This window comes from Oncorhynchus mykiss, chromosome 17 (assembly GCF_013265735.2).
Source record: "Oncorhynchus mykiss isolate Arlee chromosome 17, USDA_OmykA_1.1, whole genome shotgun sequence".
NCBI lineage: Eukaryota > Metazoa > Chordata > Actinopteri > Salmoniformes > Salmonidae > Oncorhynchus > Oncorhynchus mykiss.
This window is the reverse complement of record NC_048581.1, coordinates 76,458,647-76,478,009: the sequence shown is the minus strand read 5'-3', so window position 1 is coordinate 76,478,009 and position 19,363 is coordinate 76,458,647. Positions and strand designations below refer to the sequence as shown.

The 19,363-nt window shown below is 42.2% G+C and overlaps 2 protein-coding genes across 2 annotated transcripts; one reads left to right on the top strand and one right to left on the bottom strand.

The window, feature by feature from the left end:
• Positions 1-10,406: 10,406 nt before the first annotated feature.
• Positions 10,407-13,090, top strand: LOC110493258. The gene is made up of 3 exons (XM_021567518.2): positions 10,407-10,502; positions 12,446-12,571; positions 12,723-13,090. The coding sequence occupies exons 1-3, from the start codon at positions 10,407-10,409 to the stop codon at positions 13,062-13,064; spliced, it is 564 nt and encodes a 187-aa protein (XP_021423193.2). The 3' UTR covers positions 13,065-13,090.
• Positions 13,091-14,513: 1,423 nt separating this feature from the next.
• On the bottom strand, positions 14,514-18,552 carry LOC110494598 (probable G-protein coupled receptor 173). The gene has a single exon (XM_021569809.2). The coding sequence runs from the start codon at positions 17,630-17,632 to the stop codon at positions 16,511-16,513; it is 1,122 nt and encodes a 373-aa protein (XP_021425484.1). The 5' UTR covers positions 17,633-18,552; the 3' UTR covers positions 14,514-16,510.
• Between the last annotated feature and the right edge of the window lie 811 nt (positions 18,553-19,363).

The following is a 19,363-nucleotide window of genomic DNA, read 5'->3' as shown; positions in this document are numbered from 1 at the left end:
ACTCCCCCAGGAACCTCCACCCGCTTCCTCCATATTCCAGACCCAAACAAGCAATGCACAATTTATGCGCAATGCGCAGAATCACCCCAGACCGAAAAGTGTTACTGGGCAGGAAACGTACTACTTCAAGAAACTTAAACAACACAATGTAACTCCAAGTCAATCACACTTCTGGGAAATCAAACTGTCCACTTAGGAAGCAACACTGATTGAAAATAAATGTCACATGCTGTTGTGCAAATGGAATAGACAACAGGTGGAAATTATAGGCAATTGGCAAGACACCCCCAATAAAGGAGTGGTTCTGCAGGTGATAACCACAGACCACTTCTCAGTTCCTATGCTTCCTGGCTGATGTTTTGGTCACTTTTGAATGCTGGCGGTGCTTTCACTCTAGTGGTAGCATGAGACAGAGTCTACAACCCACACAAGTGGCTCAGGTAGTGCAGCTCATCCAGGATGGCACATCAATGCGAGCTGTGGCAAGAAGGTTTGCTGTGTCTGTCAGCGTAGTGTCCAGAGCATGGAGGCGCTACCAGGAGACAGGAAAGTACATCAGGAGACGTGGAGGAGGCCGTAGGAGGGCAACAACCAAGCAGCAGGACCGCTACCTCCGCCTTTGTGCAAGGAGGAGCAGGAGGAGCACTGCCAGAGCCCTGTAAAATGACCTTCAGCAGGCCACAAATGTGCATGTGTCTGCTCAAACGGTCAGAAACAGACTCCATGAGGGTGGTATGAGGGCCCGACATCCACAGGTGGGGGTTGTGCTTACAGCCCAACACCGTGCAGGACGTTTGGCATTTGCCAGAGAACACCAAGATTGGCAAATTTGCCACTGGCGCCCTGTGCTCTTCACAGATGAAAGCAGGTTCACACTGAGCACATGTGACAGACGTGAGAGTCTGGAGACGCCGTGGAGAACGTTCTGCTGCCTGCAACATCCTCCTGCATTGACCGGTTTGGCGGTGGGTCAGTCATGGTGTGGGGTGGCATTTCTTTGGGGGGCCGCACAGGCCTCCATGTGCTCGCCAGAGGTAGCCTGACTGCCATTAGGTACCGAGATGAGATCCTCAGACCCCTTGTGAGACCTAATGCTGGTGTGGTTGGCCCTGGGTTCCTCCTAAAGCAAGACAATGCTAGACCTCATGTGGCTGGAGTGTGTCAGCAGTTCCTGCAAGAGGAAGGCATTGATGCTATGGACTGGCCCGCCCGTTCCCCAGACCTGAATCCAATTGAGCACATCTGGGACATCATGTCTCGCTCCATCCACCAACGCCACGTTTCACCACAGACTGTCCAGGAGTTGGCGGATGCTTTAGTCCAGGTCTGGGAAGAGATCCCTCAGGAGACCATCCGCCATCTCATCAGGAGCATGCCCAGGCGTTGTAGAGAGGTCATACAGGCACGTGGAGGCCACACACACCACTGAGCCTAATTTTGACTTGTTTTAAGGACATTACATCAAAGTTGAGTGTGACTCCAAATCCAGACCTCCATGGGTTGATACATTTGATTTCCATTGATAATTTTTGTGTGATTTTAATAACCTATTTTGTATGTATTATTTTCTTTCAGACTTCTACCTGGCGTATAACGGCACAGAAGACCCTACACACCTAGACCACGCGGATGCCCTGGACATTCACAATAAAACACAAAAACCGGAGGATTTCACCATTTTAAATGACATTTCCGAGGTAGACAACCTGCTATTATGTGAAGCGGCCAGACTTCTTGATTCAGCCAATTCTTTGGTGGAAACACCTGAACCTAAAATAGAACAAGCTAGGTTTTTCACAGCCTTTTCCAGGGCTCTAAAATCCCGAAAGGTTTTGCTCCACAAACGAATAGTGGCTTTACTCGAGCGACAGGATCTATCCTTCTGGCATAGAACAATGCCACATTTGTTAAACAACAATCTGATTAAAAAACGCAACGCAGTTGAAACCCTGTTATCCCAGATACCGCCGAACTCCAAGCTAATAATTAACCAGATGAACGAGGCTGGGGTAACAGACATAATACCGATAGATGAAACCCTATTATCCCAGATTCACACCGAACTCATAGAAATAATTAATCATATGAATGAGTCCGGGACGACCGATGAAAACCTGTTATCCCAGATCCCGGACGCCCTCATATCGTTATTTAACCAGATTAATGAGAGCATAAGATCTTCTACACCGGACCCCCCACAAACCCCGCCATTAACTCCCATGTCCAAAGAGTCTGTAACGCAATACTATGTTTTTGAGGAATTGAAAAATGGTCTAATAAATCAGGAGGGAGATGGTATTGATAGAAGTGTTCGGGTTGTGTACCGAAATGCATTCAGCAATACAGAGATTCGACAGTTTTTCAATTTCACATGGCTGAATCAGAATCTTGACTATGCGGTGTTTTATGTAATGATATTGGATACTCTGAATGAACTGATAGACAGGGCAGAGATTATGGCGAACCTCGTGATGTCTTACAGTGGGAAATTTGTGGAGATACAGTGTTTTGCAGGCTCTCTCTTATTTTACCCAATGGCAAACCAGATCTTGAACAATTTAACGCCCTGTTGGAACGACTGGTTCAGTCAAATTTATCCGTCATAGCCGATAGGACCCTCGAGATTGTAGTGCAAATAATACGTCAACTCCTGGGTGATGGGGGTCAGAGAAGGAAACTAGATAGCCTGATGCAATCAGAAATCATAAGCAATAACAGGGCATATCTCATAAACGTTCACAATCCTGGTAATAAGCTGTGCTTTGCAATAGGCCTAGCACATTTACTCAACCCTGGATGTACGGATCTAGCGGCGTTACACAAGGCTAGAGAGCTCCAAACGGCCGTGGGTCTAGGTATACAGCATCGGTGGCTTTCTCGGACATAGTCCAATTTGAAAACTTTATGAACATCAAGATTCTGGTTTTGTACCACAGTAGAGCTAATGCAGCTCTCTTGAAATTCCAAAACAACCCACAACCTCATCCTCAGATTCTGTACTTTTATGTGCAAAACAATCATTATTATGCTATTACCAACATCACATAATTTTAGGCACACCATATGTGTGTCCATCCTGCCATACCGGCTACACCACTGAAAGGGGGGGCACTCGTGCCGTTATAACTGTTCAGTATGTCTGGATGAAAATTGTCCGATGCAGCCCTTAAACCTGACACCCTGTGCGGATTGTCACCGCACATGTCGTTCGACCTACTGTTATGAAAAGGACAAAATTGAAACATGGCATCCCAAGGCCTGTAAATCTGTAAGCAGTTGTGACATTAACAAGAAATGTCCAAAATGCCATTGCAAATACAACCTTAAAATAGACAGCCCTAAACCTCATGCGTGTGGAATTATACATTGCCCAATCTGTAAAGGGCCTTTGAAAAGCAGAGACGCTGAAGTGGTTCAAGAAGTGCCACACGAGTGTTATATTCAGCCCTTGGCTGAAGATGAACATTCAGAGAAATATGTGTTCTTTGATTTTGAGACAAATCAGCAATCAGGGGGTAATTAGCCTATTTTTGTATCTACCATGACTTTCAAGGGTGATAAGTGGTCGGCAGAGGGGCCCAATTGTGCAAATGTCTCCCAAAGAGCAAGAGAGATTCATGACGTGGTACGAGACAGTAAGACACAGCACCTTTGATTTCCATAAAGAGATGGAATTATACTGAGGTCAACAAAACCAAAAGAAATGTGTCGAAATTGTACTTAAACTCTCTTTAGGGGAAGATTTTGCAGAGATGCAATATGCTAATTATGTCGATCATTAAAGACCCCAAATCATATTTGGAATTTGTTTTTTTGGACCAATACGAAATTTTACATTTTTCATTCTTGAGTCAAGACATTGCCCTGGTGCAATGGAGACGTAACAAAAAGTGGGTTCTACCCCCGGGTAATGTAAATGTGTTTCTTGCAGCATTTACCACGGCCTATGACCGACTTGAACTGTACACCCTCATGGAGCAGCTTCAGAGGTGGAGTCTTTACTACGACACAGACTCTGCGGTCTATGTAAGCAAACAGGTTGATTGGAACCCCCCACTTAGCAACTATCTGGGTGGTTTAACGAGTGAACTTGCAGATGGTGAACATATCACAGAATGGCACTCCTGTGGTCCCAAAAGCTATGCTTTTAGACTAAAGACAATCATGTGGTGTTGAAAGCCAAAGGCGTGACTCAAAACTATGAAAATGCCCCGCATGTAAACTTGGAATCAATCACACGCTTGGTCAAGGGGTTCATAAACGACCGGAATAGTGACTTGGAGATTTTGAGCTCCTACAAAAAAATTGTTAGGGATAAAAAGGGCTTCCATCTAAGGAATTCCCCACTTACTAAAAGATTCAGGGTAGTCTATGACAAGAGACTGCTTTTGCCTGACGGAACCACATTGCCCTTTGGCTAGTGACTTATGCTACAAGCCCCAGTGTGTCTTAAAGCTTAAGATATAATGACTGCTGTAGAAGGTTTTGACCCCCGGTTGCAACTACCATTTTCGGCCTTAATCACAGGCCCCTCCAATAGTGGTAAAACTTGTTTTGTAAAAACTATTTTAGAGAATTCTGAACATGTCTTTTCTCAAAAGCCTGACAATATTGTGTGGTGTTATTCGTGTTATCAACCTTTGTATGATGAATTGTTGAAGAAATTAAAAATCAAGTTTGTTGAAGGAATACCTAAACCCCTGTCTGATGATGAACTTCTCCCTCCTCATAAAAACAATATGTTGGTTTTGGACGATAAGCTATTTGCAAGTAGCGAACATCCCGAAATTGCACAAGCTTTTACCCAATATACTCATCATAGAAACCTGTCCGTGCTTTACTTGGTGCAGAATGTGTTTCACCAAGGTAAAAAATAGCCGTACCATTAGTTTGAATGCCAATTACATGGTTTTGTTCAAATACCCTAGAGACAAAATACAAATTAACACTCTAGCCCAGCAGATGTACCCGGGAAGGAAATCCTACTTTATGGAGAGCTATGAGGATGCGACCATTTTCTTATTTAATTAGTGGATTTAAAAGCAAATACTCCAGAACTCCTGATGCTACGAACCGGTCTGTTCCCATGGGAGTGGCCGGCTGCGTACATTCCTAAAAAGTAACCGCTATGTCTCTATGTTTAAAAAGAAATCTGCCCCTCTTGAGAAGCCTAGTTGGGGCTACATCTAAAGAACGGAAGGCCATCTTGGGTCACTGTTCTTCAGATCTCATATTATCCCTATGTGAGTTTGCTTTGAATCTTCTCAAAGGACACATTCCACTCACCCTGACGCAATTAAACAAATTTAAGAGACAAAAGACAGTGATCAAACAATAAAAGGGCCAGTCTTCAAAAGAAAAGACATAGCATGCAACAGTCTGGGGGGTTTCTTCTGACTTTGCTAACTATAGCTGTGCCCTTCATCACCAGCCTTATTGCTGCCAGACGTAGGGGTTGAACACAGAGTGTTATGGCAAATAAATTGTAATTGGTGCCTCAACAAGAGTTGGATAGACTTAAAAAAACAAATGCAGGGTCCTGAAAATATTAGACAAACAGCGGAAAATGATTTGGATACGGCCATGAAGGATATTTTGAACCAAAAAGGATTGAAACCCTATGATAAGGTCCAATAAATGCACAAACCTCTTGCAAAGGTATTTGGTCTTGGTAAAACAAGGTGAGAGAGAGACCAACCATTTAACGCTTTCCCTACCGGACCCTTTAAAAGATGAAGCGCCTAGCGAGAGCCAAGCCCCTGTAATGCCTGCACCTCCGATCTTACCGGCTGAAGATCAAATGCCTGTTGAAGATAAAGTTATAGATGAAATGTTGACACATGTTCCGGCACGTAACAGGAAAAATGTTAGATACATTATGAACAAGATAAAAGACTCAAAGGGGACCACTACTTGGAATGACAAAGGAGAGTTTATCCTTCAGGTCGCTGTTGTCAAGGGTTCACATATGCCTGACTTGCTTAAAAGTACCACAGCAGCCCACAAGGTTGCTGATGACAGAAGACTTCCCCTCCCGGGTGGCGTCAGTTTCTTAAGGCCCTGGCAATCCTCAACATTCGCCTCTCGGGTGTACCCAACTATAAGCTTCGTCAACAGATTCAAGCTTTAAAACAAAAACCTTCAACGAGCTACAGCACCCCTAAAGATGTCCCAACAACCCCTCCCCCCTATGAAAGGGATGATGATAACTCCTTTACCCCCCTGAACGTCTCCAGACCTTTTCCTAATCTCGATCTCTCAGGGTGGTTAGACTTTTGAATGACTATGATTAAATTCAATACATTTTATTTGAAAAATTAAGCAATTTAACATTTTTGGCATTCTTGAAACATTTGATGTGAGCATAAGCCTTGATTATGCCGTCTTAAAGGACATATATCTGAACACTTTTGATATTTTCTAACAAAACAAGTTACTACATTATCATTACTTCTTAAATCATCATTATAAAGAGACATCTTCAAAAGAAACTCCTGGCATAAGTAGAATACACAGTGTTGACCACATGTAGTGGAAAGGTTATCTTGCACTTGTTTGATGCTGTAGTATATATTTGATCCGTTTTTGGTCAAAAATTCTTTAATAGATTTGGGGAAATGTGAAAAACCGGGGGGAAAGCCATAGGAATAAAAAAAGTTGAGATTTTTCTTCCTCCTTCGTCTTCTAATGTCACAGCTAGCCAATGTTCACCCGGCATGTGTTTAGGATGGGTATTGACAATAAACATGGCCGGCCGCTACGGCCATTTCTCAATAGGTAATTCATCACAAGCCCATACTACACACAATTGTTTTCCAATCAAGCAGGTCATGAGCCCTTCCAACTCTTGTTTGCTGAAACAATCCTTAATAATAATCCACTAAGACTTGTCTTTGAGCATTCACTTCCAAGATTGAATCAGAGCATGCATAAACAGTCATGCTAACTGTACGGAAAGGCAAAAATAATTTCTGTCAATAGGTAAAGAGAGATCTTTTAGATGCCTCCCTGTAGCCAGGAATAGATTGTAAAATTCTCGCACAGATATGTTGTTAATACATTGCGGTTGGAAAGCCTTAGCAGGGACCTGACGTTCGTCCTGACAGAGAGCTACATACTCTGCATTGAAGCGTTGAAAATTAAATGGGTTTTTATCTAAGCTGCCCGTATTAGAGGTGTAATTAACCAAACCTATAACCATGTAGCGGGGTAAAGGGCCAAGAAAAAGGTTTTCTTGACTGCAGATTCTACTGCCCACAGGTATGCTAAAGGTTTTCATGGTAATTCTTTGGAGAAGGTAAAGGGCATTTCCTTTCATCAAAGCCTGTGAGTGACCCGGACGAACTGCCGGAGATAGACGCTTTTTTAATAAAAAGCGTTGCCCCCAACACTTTTAAACTAAAGTCACCGTCCTGGGCAGACACCAGACAAAACTCATCCTTGGCCCTAGAAAATTTTAGTCTTAAATCAACCGAATTTAATAGTAAACGTTCTTGAAAGAAAATGTCAGAGTGTATAGTCCCTAGCAGATGAACCTCTCGAGATTCGGCACAGTAGCGAGCGCGTGCATCCAGTCCTTTGTTTGCACTGGTGGAAGGGTCTATCGATTCCATTGAGACTCCTGCAGTATCCTTGCTAAACAACCTGGCGCTGAATTGTGTCTTGATGTTGTATGTATCGTGCATGAGGGTTTAAGTTAACCCCCGATGCCTCCACCACATTGCGCTCTAATACCCTGTTGGTCTTTTGAGGCCAGTTTTTCCAGCGGACCAGCACCCATTTTTTTACCATTTTCTCTCTTTTGATCTAGAACCTCCTCCACGTGAAAGACTTTGTCTTTACCCAACTGTACCTTCTGTAATTCCTTCTCATAAAAAGATCCCTCTATAAGCTCCCTGTCATAATCTTTTAACTTGTAGACAGGGGGTATGCGCGGTAGACATTCGGTAACGGTGAACACCTCATGCTGTAACCTTTCTCATATTTTGTGGCAAAAACACCCCTCAACTTGGATGTACGCATCATGTCCCCCACTATGAATTTTAAATCATTTTTTTTTTCTTATGGCGAAGGGGGAACAAACCATACAGATTTTTAAAGACTTGAAAAGAGTTTTCAGAAGAGACCTCTGAGTGCTTCATCCGTATACTCTTATGGTAGCTGTTGTTGTACCCCTTTACTAAATCTTGAACTATATCGATATATCTATGCATGTTGCGAGCTGTAAAATATCACCACATCCGCAGAGTTCTGTTAAAGCGTTCAACAACGGAAGCTTTCAAATCCGAGCCTGTAGCAAAATGTACTATATTATGCTTCTTCATGAGTTTCTGAAAAGTATTATTAAAAAATGATTTCCCGCCATCAGTCTGCACTTTCTTGGGGGCTCCTCCTTCCTTCAAGATAGAGTCAAAGGCCCGGGTCACCTCGGCCCCGCTCTTATTTTTATTTCATTTTTATCTTACAAATGCTATTTTAGAGAAAATATCTATAACCGTTAGCATGTAGCGATTTCCATCATTTTTATCTGCAAAGGCCTGCATGTCACATAGATCCGTCTGAAACTGGGACAAGGGATGAGTAGAAAAAACTATATTTCTTGGAAATTGTTTTCGTACAAGTTTATGTAGAGTATGAGCATCCTGCTCTGATAACCACTTATTCACTTGAGCAGCGCTTAACCGGCTACCTGTTTCTTCGGCTATAGCTCTAACCCAGGGTTAGAGGGGGTATAATATGTTTTTCAACATCTGCTCCGCCATCCTTCTTGCCTCTCTGAGGTACAATAATGTTAATGAGCCACTTTCAAATAACGACAAAATTTCATTTTAGAATTTTTATTTCTGCAAACATCAAGTATTACGTATACAGACAATTCAGGATTTGTTGCAGGATACTTGTCCCCGTTTTCTCAATGATCCAAGCATGCAACACCCTGTATATTTGGTTTAGATTTACAGGCTTGTGTCGCTGAATTTTTAAAACACACACATCCGCTATATAAGTATATAAACAACAAATATGATACATGTTACAATTAAACAGTGTTTAAAACAAATGAAGTAAAATCTTAGACAAAGTTGTTTCTAGTTCTTCAGAATCATCCACAAGACGGGATACCAGTTGTGTCCATTGTAGACTCTCACCCGTATGTCGTACATGATTCATGATTTGCTCCATTTTTAGAACACGCTCTACATTAGCCCAGGTATTGTGTGTTGTGTAGAACGATACATTTTTCACTTTATTTTCAATAATTTGACGCATAACATTTGTAAGTTCTCACAAAATAATAAATGTATTTATTCTCTCTAACATCGTATGCATATTGCTTTACATCTAAATAACAAATATGTATTGTCACTCGGTCTCTTGGGGTTTATTGAGCCAGAAAGTCATCACATCAGCCACCACAGCCTCCCTGTATTTGTTGTCGTCCACCAGGGTGTGTCGGATTTCTTTGAGTTTCTCGTGGATGTAGATCGCCTCCTTCAGTTCATGTAGGAAAGCCTCAGTTACCCCGAAAAGTCTGGGAATAGACGGCACAAGACCCATAGACTCCAGGGCTCTGACCAGCGAAAGCATAAACCTGCAGGACCACAGTCTTTTCACCAGCTCCTCAAAATGGTTGAAGAAGTAGAATATTGGGGGCTCGTATAGGCACGGATAACGGCGCTGGCTGGGGTGATTGATCTCACAACGATGCATTTTTTTCTAATATACTCTCCAATCACCAAGTCTAAAAGTGTGGCTACAGAGGCCTTGATGGTGTCCACAAAAATAGTACTAACCACCCCATCAAACACATCCTCAGGCTGTGTACATGTAGGAGGTGTCGGGTGTCTTGCCTGGGGGGAGTAGAATGGTGGGCGGCGTGGCATAGAGTCCTTAGTATCTGGCCCCCAGGACGTATCGGAGTCCTGGTATGTTGTATGAATATCCATGGTATATGCTGAAATGAAGAACTGGAGGCTTTATGGGCACTCCTTTTATTGTTGAACCAGTCCTTTGGGTATCAGGGCGTGGTTAACGCAGCCGCGTACTTAGTTTTCTTCGGGGGCTGACCCTTCTGAGGATGTACCTTCTTGGGGTTCCTTTGAATCATAATCCTCAGGATTCGTATAGATTATGCACTTCCTTAGCCGAACAATGCTCTGCCACTGTTGGCTCTGTACAAAAAGAGCGTCCAACAACTCTAACATTTTCAATTCCGTTAGATCCCAACTTTTAAAAGGAATAAGCATGTGCAATCTAAAATCCCCAGTCAGGCCACCATCACGAATGTTTTGGTTGCGGGTTTCCTCGTTACTGATATAGAACTCCACGCATCCACATGGAAGTCCATTCTTTCTTTGTATTTTCACCCTGTGAAATACTCTTCCTGAGGAGTCAGGGGTACCTTCCCAATGGGTCTCGTAGCCCGTGAACATGCTATACCCCTTTGTGATAACTCTCAGTTCGGGACACAGAACCTTGCGAAAAACCGGCCAATCTTCAAGCCCGTAGTCCACTCCTAAAGTCTGGTCTGTATATTCTTCTCCTTCGGCTACGGTATAGTTTCACTCTACAGGCCTGGTAATCAACCTGATACCCCCATTGCTGTCCATTAGACATCAGCACTTGATCTTTCAGCGCAGTTGCGGGCGGTATCTGGGTTCTATACACACTTAGAAACCGCTTTTTTGGCGCATCGTATATTGTGGCTTCATACTTGGCCCTTTCTCTATGTTCCAGCCGCGGTCCTGCTTCCGTTGTTACGGTCATTACTGCTTTGCCACTGATCACAAAATCCATATTTATTTTTTAAATCATGTTTCGTGTTCTGGGGTCGCATGTGTTGTTCTGTGCTTTATTTATAATGCGTCTGCCGCAAACACAATCCCCCCCCGGACATTCCTGCTTTGTAAACAACAACCCCAAGGGCAATAAAATAGGTGGGGGGTGGGGCCATCCTCTGAAATGTTCAAACACATCCCTCCCAGTTCAACCAGGTTCCTACACATCAATCATCATGACAACTTCAAAGGAATAGATGCAATATATATATATAAAATAACACACCCTCTAACACGTGACAACAGGAACAGGATGCACTTATATGGCCATAACCATGTAACACCTTCCCGCAAGGATGTCCTGGCCGGATGCCCATATTTGGGCATGTACGCGTCATCCGGACACAGGGTCATAATTTGACGCTCGCCGTCTACTTTATTCTCTCTGACTGAGATGGCCATAGCAGAACATTGATTTTATTGTCACAGAACCATTTCTGTGTGGATCTTGAGGTATGTTTCGGGTCATTGTCTTGTTGGAAAGTTCACCTACGGCCAACTCCCAACCTTCTGGCAGAGGCAACCAGATTGTCAGACAAAATTGCCTGATACTTGGTGGAATTCATTATGCCTTCAATCTTAACCAGTGCCCCTGGACCTCTGGAATTAAAACAGCCCCAAAACATCACTGACCCCCCTCCATATTTCACCATGGGTATGAGGTTCCTCTCCTTGTATGCATCTCTGTTTCGACGTCAAACATGCCGATGCTGTATCTGACCAAAACGTTCAATTTTGGTCTCATCGGACCAGAGCACTTTCTTCCAGTCATAATTTAAATGACATTTGGCAAACTCCAAGCGCTTGCGTCTGTGTCTTGGGGTCAGAAAGGGCTTTCTTCTGGAAACTCTTCCAAAGAGCCTGTGGTTGTGGAGGTGGCGTCTGATGGTGCTTTTTGAAACCTGGTGACCCCAAGATGCCACCAATGCCTGCAAATCTTTCACAGTGATACTTGGGGATTTTGTTGCTTCTCTCACCATCCTCCTCCCTATCCTGGGGGGCAAAATGCATTTGCGTCCTCTATCCGTGAGGTTTTCAACTGTTCCATATCTTTAGAATTTTTAAAGAATTGCCCTGACAGTGCTCAGTGGTATATTCAATTGTTTGTGGATCTTCTTGTAGCCATTAGCAGATTTATGAAGTTCTACGACCATCTGTCTCTTTTGAACTGCCAGTTCTTTTGTTTTCTTCATGGTGTTGGATGACAGCGGGATATGGCATGTGTTACCTCATTTTTATACCCTAGTGAAACAGGAAGTGATGTAATGGCTCAATACAGTTCCTTAAGACTTAGATGAACTTAAATAAGTACAATTTAATTGATGGTTTAATTTTGGTAGATGTTATTTACAATAATCTTTAAGAGTGCCATTAAATTGTGAAACCTTGATTTGAGTTTAACTCTATAATTATGTTGTTTATATTTTTTTAAGTATTGTTTGTGCATTGCTAGTCAGGGGTGCCAGTAATTTTGGAGCCCAATCTTTACCAACATAAATCAAATACTGTAGAAATGCTTTGGCTTCTAGCAATGTTCTCACTTTTAATGCCTCTCAGTTTTCTTTAAAGTTTGCTTTTCAACTCTATTATATTTTGTGTGATCTCTTCAGGCCTGTGAGAAGGACTCTCAGTGTGGAGGGGGGATGTGCTGTGCGGTCAGCTTATGGATCCGAAGCCCGAGGATGTGTGCCCCTCTGGGACAGGAGCGAGACGAGTGCCACTGCTTGAGTCACAAGGTGCGCCAAGTTCTGTACATCATATCTCACTAGTCAATCTCTCAGTCTCTACTGAAAGTTGGAACGACAGAAAGAGTCCAGATTTCATTACAAAAGATGCCATATAACATATTCGTTCACCTACTGTATGTGTTTCTGTCTCTGTTTCCAGGTTCCCTTCTTTGGCAAAAGACTACACCACACATGTCCAAGTCTTCCAAATCTGGCATGCATCACCACATCCAAGGGCAAATCAAAATGGCTTTCCCCGTACATGTACCAAGAATACTACCTCCGAGGACAACCACCAAAAATGCAGCTAGTGATTTACTATGCCTACATTAGCAGTTTGGAAAATAATGTTTTCAGGACATTTATTAAAGATACTTTTCAGGTTGTCTTAGATTTGCAAAGGACAATTTGTTTATCCTCCTTAAAAACAGGCTCCGGAACTTTGGCAACTACTAAGTACATTTTAAACCTCCCGCTTTGGGCTGGATGTGTCAATGTGTAGATCATACATGCATAATCTATGAGTAGAATTACTCAATTAGCCATGAAATCCCTCGTTTGAAGCAACTGGTTTTCTGGAAGCTGTGCTATTTCATGGCTAATTGTGTCATTCAACTCATAGATTATGCATGTACGATCTACACATTGACACATCCAGCCCAAAGAGGGAGGTTTAAAAGTATTTAGTAGTCGCCAAAGTTATTTTTTTTTCTGGAAACTGACATATGCCATTTTCCCCTATTGTGGACAGCCCCCTAGCAATTTGAGTTTAACCAATTAGCTTCAGCCCCTTGCCATATGAGTGACATGCACATGATGGAAGGAGAGAGAGAGAGAGAGAGAGAGAAATGATTTGGTGTACATGTCTGCACATAATGTTACATAGTACGCCATTTACGGGGACATATTCCTATATGGTATCCACAACCAGGGACTTCACTCTATACCATGTTTCTAGGGCCCACAGTTTTTACTGGTCAGATTGTGTGGTCAGGAAAAATCCTGGGCCCAAAGCATGTTGTACGTTTGAAATAACTGACCCATACTTCACTACTACTGTAGTTAATTATTAATATATATTTTTTATTTTATTTAACCTTTATTTAACTAGGCAAGTCAGTTAAGAACAAATTCTTATTTATAATGACGGCCTACCGGGGAACACTGGGTTAGCCACCTTGGGGTGGCAGGTAGGCTAGTGGTTAGAGTATTGTGCCAGTAACCAAAAGGTTGCTAGATCAAATCCCTGAGCTGACAAGGTAAACATCTGTTGTTCTACTCATGAACAAGGTAGTTAATCCACTGTTTCTAGGCTGTCATTGTAAGTAAGAGTTTGTTGTTAACTGACTTGCCTAGTTAAATGAAGGTAAAATTCAGGGGCAGAACAACATATTTTTACCTTGTCAGTTCAGGGATTCAATCCAGCAAGCTTCCAGTTACTGTCCCAATGCTCTAACCACTAGGCTACCTGCCACCCCAACAAAGCAACAAAGTAGCATCTTAGCTTCCCAATAATTTGAAGAGTTTGGGCATTTAGAGGTTAAAACAGAAAGTGCTATTTGCCACTCAATTTAACAAAGAAAGAAAGAGCTTTCTCTGTTAATAAGAGGGAGCAGGTCTCCAGAAATCCGACAGCTATGAAATTGTGTAATTTTCTGGGTACATTTTACAGGGCATTTATTTATAGCTCAAAGCTATAATTAGATTTGTCCGATGTTCGGTGACTCATATTAATCTCATTCTTTATTCATGGGAAACTGTGTTATTCAGATCTAGTTACATTTCAGACTAGTTTCTCAATATTCATAAAGCTTGGCTTCTTAATGGAGCAATCTCCCAATGTCCCAAATATAGAGCGTACTCACAGATGGGGTGGGTATCTTCTGCAATTAATATAAATGAATTGGTCAAAGCTGACAGTATCTGACAGACCGTAAAATGTGTATCTCAATAAGTTGATAATCTGTTTATTAGGTCCAAGTAGTGTACCATAACATAATGTACAGAAATTGTTCTCTAGATGGAAAAACAAAAAATATAACCAAGTTTTCTGTACAATGATGTTAAGCTGAGAGATGAGCTATGCCATAAATGAAGCTGTGGTGCAGTTTGGGTAATGCAAACACAGCCTATTACAAAGCCGATAATCAGGTTTTACGAGCCAAACAGTCCCTCCCATGGTAATAGAACAGTATACAATTATGACATTGGCTTGTATAAGCCACAACGTGTAGAGCCCTGCCATTTCAATGTAGGTATATTCAGACAATGGCACCATAAACTCTTTGCAATAACTCAGACTTCATCCGAACTTACTCTGGGGATGAAATGTTATATTGCATTTTGAACATATTTCAGGTGTGCAAAACTGCCTCTGAGAAACTAACAGAGGCAAATGTGGGGTCAACAATATGGCCGTGTACATGCAAAAATGTTCAAGAGGCACTTCTAAGCAAAACAAAGCAGCAGAGAGAGTTCTCCTGGGGTAGAGCTGTTGTATAAAAAATGTCTGATCTGAAATTATACTGCATGAGAGAATTCACAGGTGAGAACGTTTCAGTCGTTCAGAAGCAACAGAGTCATGCTGGGAGTAGAGCGGAGCAGGCATGTTGTGATGGTAATGGTTATGAATGCAGTGATGCTGGGCCGGGCCAGGCCAGGGAAGGAGGGTGCACAGTAGGTATACTGTAGGTACACCGGGATGCTCTACCCAGAAACATCAGCTCAGCAGTTCCCACTCTATCCCACTTCCCCCTAGGGAAGTCAACCCGGGCTACAAAGATTAAGGACTACAGTTAGCTGACAAATGTTCATTTACATGCCTGTAACTGAGATGAGCAGTGATCAGAATAATGACTCTATTATACACGGTTGGATTTTTTACATACTGAAAGGTGCATGCTGGTTAGTTAAAGTCTTATGAGAACAATGGAGTGTGTAAGCAGAGGCAAACTGGACTCTTGCTGCACTGCTTTTTCAGAAGCACAAACTTTCTAAGGCCTGCTAAATTCTCGGGGACATGAATGATGGTAGCATTTTACATTACAGTGCAGAATAAAGTGGTAATAACATGGTAATAGTATGGTAACAAGTTAGCTGAGCACAAGGAAAACATGATCTGCCCAGATACCCCAATTTTAGTATAATTATATTATTGTTTCAGGGTAATACAACCCCCCACATGTTGTGCTATAGAGGAGGTAATGATACAACAAAATATGGTCAATTGTTCAGTTAGCGTTTGAGGATGAGTGGTAGAAAATAGGATGTGTCTATATCGTTATTGGATTGAAACACATAACGGATATTGTTCAGTTACCTGTATAACAGAATCAAATCAATACTAATCATGAATCTGTTGTTTATTTACTCAGAAGTACAAACATTGCAAACATCTCTCTGCAGCACTGATGCTTTGCTTATTTTAGAGTTCCATCGTCCTTGTCCATAGAAAAAAACATGTCATGTGTCTTTTTTACAGGGAATGTGCAAGGTATACATTTTTATCAACACATGTTATTAAAATCCAGGAAGAAAATGTATTTGCAAAAGACTGTAAAAGTTTGTTTTATCACCTTCTCCACACAAATAATTATATGAAGATTTTATGAAAGCTACAACATATTTGATTTTTTTTAAAGTTCAGAAATAAACAGCTTTAGAGAATGTACAGAATTGTCTTATGCTCTTGTAACTGAATTGCCATAGGCCTACATTACTCAAATAATATCCCAATGAGATTCTTCAAATATGCAACATTATTAGTAGGCCTATTCGAAATACAGATTGGCAACATTTTGCACTTTCTGTAAGTGCAAATCACAAAATATGGCCAGCCTGTGTGGGAAAATTGGACAAGCTTAGCAACAGAGTAATATCACCTAAGGCATCAAAACCAACATGACAGTTCTGTTCTTTTCCCCTTGTCTAAAACAACAGTAGAACCTATCAGATGACACAGTATGGCTCCATAGACATAGGCGTCTGTGTGCTGAGACAACATGGGAAACTGGCTCTGAGGCGCGATCTCAGCTCCTTGTTGAATATGAAACAAATAATGGGATTCGCCCCCGCCTGAACGAACGTCATCCACACGGCTGCAGTCAGGTAGACCTGTGGAATTGTGCCTCCTTTAACAAACACTCGAATGTAGCAAGTAACAATGTACGGGGCCCAGAGGATAAGAAACGCCAGGGTTATCATGTAATACATTTTCCCTATGCGTTTTTCCATTTTAAATTCATCCAAGACAAGCAGCCTTCTGTTTCCATTATGCGAAGTTTGTCTGATTCCCACCAATGTTGGTGGGGTGGGACCACGTCCAAATCCTGCTATCCAATTGGCGGCTGCCTGCCCAGTTGCACCTGGCCCGTGAAAGGTCCAGTTTTGGCTTATTGCTGGGACAAGCTGAGCGGGTTTCATCTTCCGATGGTCGTACACGAAACACAACATTTTTATGTAAACAACGTGCGTTGTTCCCACGATGACAGCCAGCATCAACATGAAACCCAGGGTGTCATTTGCTTTCACATATCGGTGCTCAAAAATGCATTGTTCCTCTTCATGGATGAATTTGTAGGTGCCAACGTCAAATACAGGGGGGAAAGCCATAGCGACAGAGAGGGTCCAGACCATGCAAATCACTGCCACACATGTCCACAATGTCATTCGTTTGGAATAAAACCTGTGGTGTGCAATCGCCATGTATCTGGTTACACTGACGCAGAAGAGCATAAACGCTACATGAAAACAAAAAAGGACCGAGAGGAACGCGATAATTTTGCAACGTATAATGCTGTACGTCCAGATGGAACGGTTGTTGATTGATATCATCACAAACGGCAAACACACGGCAGACCGTATTACATCTGCCAAGCACAGATCAAGTAGAAAAAAATACGGAGCCTTGTGAAGGGAGATGTCTTTCAGCACCAGCAGGGACAACGCCGCATTCCCGAAAAGGCTGATGCAAATGACCAGACCGAGCGAGGCCAGTTTCACCGCAGAGGCGGTGATGGCATAATTATGTAGTGTGGGACTGCTTTCCCCAAACTCGCTTGAATTTGCCATCTATGTAACCAAGCTATTGTCAAAGGCGCGTGTATTCTATATCCCCACATCAAGTGGTCGTGCTTTCCCCGGTCGAAGTAGGCCTATCAATGATTGATAAAAATTGGCCAGCAAGAAATTAACATGATGCACGATTATGTTACACTACCTCACGGTGAACAGCATCTAGGGTTTAACCGTTTTAGAATATCATTCATTATTCTCCTGGATTTGAAGCATTGCCTGATTTCAGAAGCGACTGAGGTCCATCGAAATGTATTTTCTTGTTATCCTTCATCTCACACGTTTCCGTTTTGAATATGAAATAGGCTACACCCATGTTCGTAGTTCCATTTTCTGCTGATAGCAAACAAATTGCTCTGAAACATGCCGTCTTTGCACACACCATCTTAAATGGATCCGTTTAACTGCCAGACATTTCAAGAACACATCTCCATTTCCACTGATGCTGGGGTTCTCGTTCGTCTTGAGGAATAAATAAACATACATCGGAGGACAGGCCGTCATCATCTCTTCAGCACGCAATTAACAGGGTTGGGTAGACTATAGCCAAACCACTGTTCAGTCCACTCAATCGAAGGCATGGCGTACGAATACATCCAGCAATACAAACTAATGCATATCTATAAACTACAACCGTTGGTTTGCATTTGAGGAAAAGCCTACACTTTACGTTTTCAAACGAGGTTGAATCGATTATGATAAGGTGGAGAGACACTGAACAGCGCCGGCTAATGTCGAGATAGATTAAATGTAGGCTCATCCACGTCCTCGGATCAGAAACAGTTGTCCGATCTCCTGTGCGCTACATTAGTCTGCGGCGCTACATGGAATCATTCAATAATTAGATCCTGTCTCATGCATTCCCAAGGCATGATTTTCCATGTCTAGAAAGGCTTGTCAAATTCAATCGTTTCCGAGTGCTCAGTTCCTTTTACACTGAGGCAACTTTAAAGGCACAGTCATGTGTTTACAACCAACCTAACCTAAAATCCTCTCATTTGAAATATAAGTAATTGAGTCAATGCATAGACATACAGGTCATACAGGACAGCTGCATTATGAATAATGCCACCACAGTAGCCTATATAAAGGGTTTCTATTCCGGTTTCTACTGTTTTAGTCTTATATTTTCAAATTAAATCCCATTTTGACTTGTCAATATGCAGGGTAGGCTTACACAATTTTGCCAACATGATTGGTTGGCACCACCAAGTATGCTAGGCCTATTACACTATATCCCCACGATTGTTTTTAACCGACCATAATATGACAATTTAATAATTATAAGACAGAAGCCCACATATTACTATCACCAATTAATTATATGTGATGTGTTAGATGAATATCTATCTTATTTAACAAACTGTATGCACATACTGTAATATGGCACGATATAGGATATTTGACTCCATTAAACATTAGCACGTCAATGGAGTTGATAACACAAATCTGGCAGCTGTGATTCACTAGTGCCATCTGCAGCCTACTTGTGTGAGAGAGAGAGAGAGAGAGAGAGAGAGAGAGAGAGAGAGCAGAGAGAGAAAGAAAGCAGAGAGAGAGATAGAGAGAAAGCGGAGAGAGAGAGAGAGGTCCATTAAGGGTCCATTTCCTTTAGCTCATAATTTGAAGGAAAATAGCCCTCTATCCTAAAAACCTAGATACAAAAGACTGAATAAGTCATGATCAATAAAAAGATAGGCAATAACTTGGTGAATGGCAGGTGACTCT